A 9,392-nucleotide genomic window follows, 5' to 3' on the forward strand; every position below is an offset into this window, starting at 1 on the left:
AGAGGAGGCCCATCACCTTGGAAACCAGACTTGACAATGACTAGGCCTTTGATTGACATGTCAAAAGAGAAAAATAAACCATATGTGCTTATGCAACTTCTCACATTTAATTATGACTGTCATTAATAGTATAGTATATCTGGGGGCTGTTTATTCAAGTTTATTCAAGCACAAGTTGTTTTGTAGCATAATTCCTGTGCACTCCAGTCTCGGAGGGGGGGGCAAGCGCTTCTGAAAAGATGTTTTTCTCTCCTGTAACAACTGACTGAGCATGTAATCTGTTGTGCAACCTTAAGTAATTGTTGCGGCCATTCTCTCTCCCCGCAGGGGGTCTTGAGATTTGTGCCAGAGAGGTTGAGTGAGTTGACGGCTGGTAAACACAGCCGCAAGCAGAGACCGTAATTAGAGCAACGGTCAGACCGTTGCCAACACCAAGGCCAATGGCTTTTACATGTCAACTCGTGTAAGGCTTACTTCCACTGGACGCCTGGATTGTTAACTATTTGTCTTTTAAACACTGAGACAAGTGACACTTATTGGTCAATGAGAGCAGAGTAAACTAAATTAATGAGCCATATAGAGCTGAAGGGTTCAGTTAAGAGATTTATTCAGGTCATTATTACACGTAGTTTGAATTAAATATCTTCCCTAAAGTGTTGCACAAAGAACTGGCACTGCAGTGCAAACATAGACCTACAAATAAACGTGCTTTGATATGAATCATTCCCATCTCGTTTGAGTACCACTGACCAATGGAAACTGGGATCCAGACATGATGCGTACTGTATGTGACAACTGGAACGGAGGTTCAAAATATTAACAAATCTTCATATAAAAACTCTTTGTAAAATAAAAAACAGATCCTTGGGATAAATATTACAGTGCATAAAAGACATGCAGTCAACATAAAAGGGTAAAACATAACATTGTATGCTAAATTGTGTCTACTCTACCACCACTTTAAAGTAATCATATCATCTTGTTGGAATAACATGCCTCGGTGATCGAGTTAATGGAAATATTGGCAGCTTGGTCAAATTACAAGGTATTCACTACACAAAGAGTAGGGACAATTAAAAGACCTGCATTCTAGGAATGATTTTATCCTATTTCTGCAGCAAAAACATGGGACAAGCCCTCTCGCTTTTAGTTAAAAACAAACAAAGCCATCAATATGATCTTTAATATGATACAATGTATTTTTCAAAATATTGCTAGCACTTGGCTGTGCTACTGATGTTCAAGTACTGTATGAACAGAAAATACCAATCTAGATTTAAAATGAATTAAACGTATAGCATATTATATAAAAAAACTGGTTTCATTTTAAATTCAGTCGTCTAATAATCTTTTGTTACTGTTAATGACTATTCAAACAAGAATAAGTCACTATGAACTTAAAAACAGGCATATAAAAACTGGGGAACTAAATACATTCTAGCAATTATTTAACATTTGGTGCAAACGGAAAACAGTGTTAAAACGGATACTTTTATAATAGTTGCTCTCCGCTACTATACCTATAGTTTTGAGAGACTTTCTGTGCGACATTGGTTTAGTTAAAAATGATTTCTTTTGTGAGCATATTCATCTTTTATCATATAAGAAGAACCAATTCAGCAGGACAGTTTTCTGGAACATGTAGAAATATTCTGGGTGCTGTAAACCAGTTTCAGCAACAGGCTTAAAGCACTTTCTAGTTGTGAACAAACTGGATGGAATTTCAAATGAGTGTCTTTTTTTTTGTCAGCGTCTCTCACGCTCAGTTCCAAGACAATCTGTCAGTTCTTAGAGCTTGAGCATGAAAAAGACTTCGTTGTTTTCGGGGTCTGGGGAGGACTGGGGCTGTCGGGGGGACGGAGATCCCACGGGGACCAGCTGACTCAGCAGGTCCAGGCTAGAGCAGGGGCTACGGGCCACGCAACATGCCCCCTCTGGGTTCCCTCGCTCCTCAATGGGGCTGGCGCTATCGCTGCTGCTAATGCTACCGCCAACGCTTGTGTTCCTGCCCTGGGCCAGGCCCTGCAGCCTCTGCCTCTCTTGAGCCTGCTTGGCTCTGTTAGCAATGTAGCGCACTCTGCTTTGGCTCCGTGAGGACGTCCGCCGCAGCGGGGGCTCATCCATGACGACCACCTCCTTCCGGGGCTCCGTGTGTGTCGTCCTAGGGGAAAAGTCGCTGGCCGTCAAGGGCTCCACATCCGTCAACCTCCGTAGCTGCTCTGTGAGGTCGCTGGGTGGACGCGACTTATGCGGGCTGCCCCGGCGGAGCTGCTCTCGGGTGGGCCTGACGATGAAGCTGCGGCTGATGCTGCGGTACTTGCTGTCGAAGTTGCAGGCGATGTCGTCTGACGTCAGGTCCCCCAGGCTTTTGGACATGGAGGAGGTGGAGGGGGCCACAGGGGCCACGGGAGGCCTCCTGGCCAAGGACGTGGCGGCGGAGGACTGCTTCAGCCCCTCCATGTAGAGACGGCTCCAGGTGTGTCTCCGCTGCGCCGTTCTGCTGGGCGAGTCCAGGGCGTCTTCCCGTGGCACGCCCAGAGGCCGGCTCTGCAGCTCGTCCTCCGGAGGGTCCCCCTGCCGGAGGTTGGGGTTGGACTTGCTCTTGCTGACCGTCCGCGGGGCATCGTAGGAAACTATGGCTGAACGAGGGCGGTTCACCCACGGCGGTTCGGAGGTCCCGCTCATGGGCAGGCTGGTGAGGCTCTTCCGGACCAGGTTGGGCAGGGAGAGGTCGATGACGGTGTCGTTGGACGAGATGCTAGAGGACGATGACACGCTGTCTCTGTGGCTGCCCGGCTCCAGCTTGCTCCACAGGCGGTCGTTCATCGTGGCGTCGGTGCACACCTCCGGCACCGCCGACTCACCGTGCGCGGCCGCCGCCGCCTGGACCTGTCCCTCGCTTTTGGTCCTCCGTACGGGCACATGATGTGGCATCGGGGTGTTGAAGAGCGCTCGCCTGACGGGCGTTCTCTGAGTGATGGCGGCGAGGGGGGGTTGAGTGGGAAGTGCCGGGGCAGGAGGCTGGGAGGACACTGCTTTAGACTCTACTTTATCCATGTTTTGGTCCGTCTGAGTCTGCTGGGCTTGCTTTGGGTTTGGCGCGTGCTCCGTGGACGATGGAGGGCCGTTGCTGACCCAGGGATCTTGGCTACACTGTGTCGGAACAGTTTTAGAGGCCGGCCCCTGAGGGGGAAGAATGGCCACAGGTAATGAAGGGGATTTCTTAGGCTCTCCCCTCACTTTGACAGGACTGGCCGCCGGCCCATTTGCGGGTGCAGTTAGTGGGGATGTTGCGGTGGTGATTATTGCTGTGGATGGTGAGTGCAATGTTACTAATGGGGGGTGAGGTGAGGACAGGTCTTCTGGCGGGGTGGAGACGGAGTGTACAAGACGTCGGTCCCTGGTTTCTTCAGTGATCGGTGCGAGTAGTGGAAGAGGGGGAGCAAGTCTCCGCACTGTGGGACAGTCTGCAGAAAGAAAGAGGGGGAAAAAAGCAAGGGATGTTAAAAAAAAGTCAAATCCCCAGATGGCAAGAATGTGTTTTGTGCAAAATAGACGAATATAGGATATGTGATACTGTACGAAATACACGAAAGTGAACATTACAGCATTTATTGTTGCTTTTTTACAACCGGAAAATAGTCTGATAACATGGTATTATTTTCTCTTTAGCTTGCTCTTCCTATAACTGCGTCAGGTACGTTTTGTGCATTACTAATATTTACTATGTGGTTCAGCAACACAGAGGCCAAACATTAATCACAGCATCTCTGCAGGGACCATCCCTGTGTGGCTCTGTGCCTTTGTCACTGCTCCCCTATGCACCAATGAGAAAGGACAAGCCAAAGTGAACACTGATTTTATCTCACATTAGTGCAGGTGTGTAGAGTAGCAGACATCTGGGCGAAATGTGGATACTGAATCCCATCTGTCCACAGTAAAAACCAAATAACTCTAGAGAATAAAAGAATCACACCCGTGTGAAGTGAGGGGCGCTCTTATCATAGTACATCATCATGCATCATCTCATACTGGCCAATCAGAATGCCTGTTGCCACACATTTACGTCATATTTGGCAGACATTTGACCTAATTGAATATGAGACGTGTGGGGATAAGATGAGGTAAATGTTCCCTTCATTGTCAATGGCATTTAGTTTGTGTTGTGGACATTTTGTGGGGACAAAAGCTGTATATAGGAGGGGCTAGGGCCCCTCAAAAATAGGCCCTTACAGTTATGTTCCAATGAGTGAACCGAATGTGTATGTCTGTATGTATGTCTGAGTACAAGGCCTCAACAGCTGCAATACCGCTGGGTGACCTAAAGTGGCACTGTTGAGCAGCCTAAACTTTAGGCAGCTCAACAGTGCCACTTTAGGTCACCCTTTAGGCCCCAAAGGGCCATTCACACTGAGCACTATAACTACAACTGCAGCCAGCCAGCAGAGTTGTTGAGCAGCCTGCACCGCTCTGTTCACACAGGTGTGATTTCTTTTTACACTCTGTGTGAATGAACACTCTGGATTTTAGTGGGTAACAGAGCAGGGTGGTGAGATGAGGGCGATGAGATCATGCAGGCAGACAAAAGAACGGTGAAGGGCGGTGCGTCATTCATACATTCATATGCGGAAAAATAGCAAATCTACAATCTCAGAGCTTGTATATCTGCTATTTCTGGCGAATGACACCATCATAGTGCAGATAGGATTCATTCAAGGGTTCTGTTTACCTGGCTCTGGTCATCCCCTCAATTCTGCACTAGGAACAGAGCGAGCGTGCAAAAGGGACAGAAGGAAAGAGGAAAGTTTAGCGCCATCGGAACAGAGGGAGAGAGGAACAAAGGAACAAAGGAGAGAGGAGAAGAGAGCACTACACAGAGAGAAAGAAAGCATGTTCATAAAGAGAATCCCCAAATCCAATTCTAAAGTTACCCAACACGGCTTTGTCTAAAAGTAACTGCATTTTACTTAATCATTCACATTGAAAAAAGAACAGCCTGGTTTGTAGCTGTCAGAAGAACAGCTGCAGAAAGAACACTTGGACTGACTTGAATGTTCCAGGTTGTGAAACGTGTTCTAGGAAATGCAGGGCGGGGAACATTACTGAATCCAGGAGATTGATGACTTAGATTTTTTGTTATATATATATATTTTCTTTTTTTAGAGTGATAGTGCCACCAGTTATAAACTTACCATTACTTTCATCTGTCAAGCATGAGAGTGGATTTAATATAGGAATTTGCAAGGCAAGAAAATAAGCAAAACACAGTGAGTTGACTTTTGTTTTTCAAGTGTAAGGCAGCATCATGACTCAGTAGAAGTTAGGTATTGGTAATACTTGGATTAATAAGATGCAGAAACTACTGGATGGTAATAACGTTTTGCTAAAATCATCAGGTCTAGGTTGACAAGGTATGAGTTATTCAGGTAGTAGCCTATTAAAGTAAACTGTTAAACTAGGGATGCTGGTCAATTCTACAAAACCTATGGGTTTAGGGGGTCTAACTGGCGGGTTATGCGCCCACTATGGCTACTACAGGTAATGGGGAACAGCTGAGGAATGCTCACGCCTAATTTATACTTTGTTAAACAGCGGTGTCATGTGCAGAAAATGGACGATCTTTCAGCTCTCAGCATGTCGCATGCGACACGTTGTGAGCTTGTAGATCAGCTATTTTCGCCATGTGACATCGGCGAGTGCCAGAGTATAAATGAAGTGCGAGTTGGTTCCATCTTACCAGCAAAGATCATGGGGGACTTAGAGCGCAGCTCGTCCATTTTCTGGGCAAACAGGGCGTTCATCTCCCGCTGCAGAGTGCCCACGGCCCTCTTGCGGCTGTCCAGGACAGAGCATGGCAGCATTGGGGGAGACTCCCACCCGCTCAGGCTTTCGCAGCTGCTGGTGTCACTGAGTGAAAGGCCGTCCGTGACCGGGTCGGGGGCTAAGCCACAAGCGGCGCCGTAGCTGGGGGGCGGAGCATGCCGCGGAAGGAGACTACTCCTGCAGTGAGGAGTGAGAGTCGGCGACGGCGTGACGGTGTTACTGGCGAAGCGACGGCGAGGCACGCTGCAGGAGCGGGCGTTCCTCTCTGACGGGTCGGGGCGGGGGCGGTCGTGGTGGGGCCCCAGGGTCTGCCGGGCTTTCGGTGTGGGTGAGGGGATGGGCTGGAAGAGAGCTTGGGGCGAGTGACGGAAGTGGGTCTCTGGCTCGGGCTTGAGCTGGGGCAGGGGCGGAGGCTGCTGGGCATCCGGCTGGGCAGCGACGGGCTGGGGTTTGGCTAGAATGGGCTCTGGCTGAACCTGCTTGTTGGTGGAAGAGACGCTGGCTTTGCTCTCCTGTATCTCTTGTTCTCCCGTCTTGTGCCCCTGCCTCCCCTCGGCCTGGCGTTTCCTTCCAGTCTCGGGACTCCCCTCGGAGCCGACCCCGCACGTCATGCAATCGGAAGACATTCCTACACTGCCTGAGCTTTTAAACGCCACACGGGCAAACACCCCCTGCTTCATGATGGGCAAATGTTGGAAGCGGGGCCGGTTGGCCCGTTTCAGAGGCTCACTGTTGGGACATCGAGGATGGAAGCGTGGCATCTTACCTTTTCCCTCCTCAGGGTGGAGAGCCCCATTAGTGTCCACCCCGTTATGGCGGTGTGGCGGCGGTGGGGGCTGTTGGGAGGTGGTGGCAGCAGCGGCCCTTTCCTGGTCCTTGGACTCCCGGTCCTCACTAGCCCCCTCCGAGCTGTAGTCTTTGGTGTCGATGGCGATCTCGGGGAGGCCCTTCTGGACTTTGGGCTGACCCTTGGTGGGCGCGCTGGCTGTACGGCGCAGGAGGTGGGCGCCGAACGGATGCTTACGGCTGTGCAGTGCAGCAGCATGGCTGTCGAGGGAAGCTTGCTTTGGGTTTCTGTGAAACAGCCCTTTTATGCCGCTGGCCGCCTTGGCCTATCAACGAGACAGAGAACACCAATGAATACTGAGACATACCAACAGACTGAAGAGCAATGGATACTGAGATATACCAACATACTGAACAGCAATGGTCATTTATATACAGAAGGGGAAACATTGATTTTGAAAAAAGTGCCATAATGTGAGTGACTTTGTCCAAACATTATTGCAGAAATACATTAACAGGACAGGACATGCTCAAACTGGATACAAATCACCCCAAATTGATCCAAGCGCTGTTATCTGCAGTAGCAATACATCAGATGATGCTCCATATAGCATGACATCTAATCGATGCTACTTGTTATGCTCTGTGGCAAGCTTTCGGAAATCCAAAGTAGCGGTGAAAGCAGTTGCAAGTAAACCAAGAGGTAGCTAGCGTAATGAAATGAACTAAACACAATACTTTTAATAAACATTATGAGCATCAGACTATGTTGGCCTCTAGAACAAACTTCAATAACATGAAGGGAAAGATGCGTAGGCTATTTCTAGCATCAGAAGGTGTATACAAGATACAACCTCATCTTCTCATAAAGATCAATGTTGGACTATGTGGACTTGTGTGTGTAGAGATATTCTGTGACAGTTGAAATAGGGTGGTATAACACTAATGTCAAGGAATTGTGGTGACAACGAGTGAGCACAGTGAAGGAGTGAATGCTGGGGGATCGAAGAACATTAGGGACGATGATAATGATGTCCACCAGACACTCACTTTGACAGCCAGTCAGGCAAATGACAGAGGGCAAACAATAGCACTTCTACAACTGCAATACTGTACAATGTAGTCTGGAAATGATCCAGAAGCTTCTCCAGCTATACGTGGAGATGTGTTTTAATGCTGGATCATGAAGCGCGACTTGGGAATCTTTGTCACTGACCATATTTGTTTGGCTGGCTTTGCTCTTGGTTCATACTCGAGTAACGTGAATATTCTGAAGGCAAACTTTGCTTTGCTTTGGGTTTTTGTTTTGTTTTGGAAGCCTGTTTTGGTTCACTTAACATCCTATGCATGTGCAAGGCTTTAAAACATTATCAGAAGGAAATGAACACTGGGGTTTTTACAGTGAGAATTGGGGTTGCAGAGATACAGACATTGAGAAAAGGTTGAGAATCACTACCCCGGTATGAAGTAAGAGCGGAATGGCCACCTTGTGAATATGGTCAAACTGCTTGATAGCAAAATAAATATGAGCTTTCCTATAAGCATGTACTTCACAGCAACCCAATGTCATTTGTCAAAATGATGTACATAGAAGTAGATCCAAGCTGACCTGACTATCAAAGACTGTAACTGTATTATGTAGTGATTTACGTGATTCTTTACTCCGTGCGTTCATTCAACAAAACACCAGACAGTGAAGACAGAGACACAAAGAAGACAAGAAATACAAAAAACAAGAAAGCAGGCCTTTGGTTGAGAGAATAAGAATAGGCAAAATTCCTTTAGCGCAACACTGAACACTGCCTCAATAGAACTCTGCATAACACTAGCATTGCTATTCTGGTGGCGACATTTGGTGAGAATAGCAGATCTACAAGTTTACAATGTCATGTGTCACGCTGCAACTTGTTGCAAGCTTGTAAATCAGCTATTTTTGCCAAAGATATTTAGTGTGGCCCATGGTAAAACGGTGAACTAAGTATAGGGATTACGTGGTTAAACAAGACAGAATTTGTGTAACATGCTGAGCACAGTTGTTATTAGAAATAATCAAAATGCTGTATTCTAATATCTACCTCAAAATAAGAGAACAATAGAAGGGGTAATGAACTATCTTCTGCTATTTTAACAACTTTCAACCCTATTTTGAGCATGTCAATATGGGCAAAAAAAGATTTTCAATAACATGAAAATAGGAGCGTTGTGATATGTTGTGCAATCGAAGCCCTCTCCTCTTGCAACAATCTACCGACAGACTCTATACTACCAAAAGTTCTCTCCACTTTCCTCTTCCTAGGGACCAAAAAAGTTACAAAATAAACGAGAAAAAAAGATGATTAACGGCAGGGCAAGAGGTGTCCTCAAAGGCACTGGAATTGTATACCCCTGCAGTGCAGCGTGCTGGAAAAACAAATGCCCTGAGTCAAGGGGGGAAAAAAATCCACTCTGCAAAAAATAGACAAAAGTCACTGTAGCCAGTATCATTCCCTGACCAGGCCCCACCCCCAACAACAATCTCTCTCACTCGCTCTTTTTCTCATCCTCTGTAAAGGCCTTGATTGGTGCAGGTTAGTGACATTGGATCTACTTTGGGAGGGTCAATGAAGATGCGGGCGAGTCATGTTCGCAACTCATGTGATGCATGAGTTGACCTTTTTTGTTTTGTTTGTTTGTTTCTCCCGCCCAATGATTGCGGCCAGTCCACGCAAGGGTAAAAGGGGTCACATCACTGGAGTGAAGTGGGAGAGAGGGGTGGGTAAAACGAAGGGAGAGGGGGCATGTGC

The 9,392-nt window shown here is 47.4% G+C and overlaps 1 protein-coding gene across 2 annotated transcripts in view; it reads right to left on the reverse strand.

Moving 5' to 3' along the window:
* Positions 1-617: 617 nt before the first annotated feature.
* The window catches only part of plch2a (phospholipase C, eta 2a), a 160,226-nt gene continuing 151,451 nt past the window's right edge, over positions 618-9,392 (reverse strand). For both annotated transcript variants that reach the window (XM_080764057.1, XM_080764058.1), the window contains 2 exons: positions 6,590-6,935; positions 618-3,467 (listed from right to left, as the gene is read on the reverse strand). In XM_080764057.1, coding sequence (XP_080620183.1) covers positions 1,789-3,467; positions 6,590-6,935 — 2,025 coding nt within the window. In that variant the 3' untranslated portion in view covers positions 618-1,788. The remainder of the gene's footprint in view (positions 3,468-6,589; positions 6,936-9,392) is intronic.

The sequence above is a fragment of the Protomyctophum bolini genome (genome assembly GCF_963924005.1).
Source record: "Protomyctophum bolini genome assembly, chromosome: 5".
In the NCBI taxonomy this organism is placed as follows: domain Eukaryota; kingdom Metazoa; phylum Chordata; class Actinopteri; order Myctophiformes; family Myctophidae; genus Protomyctophum; species Protomyctophum bolini.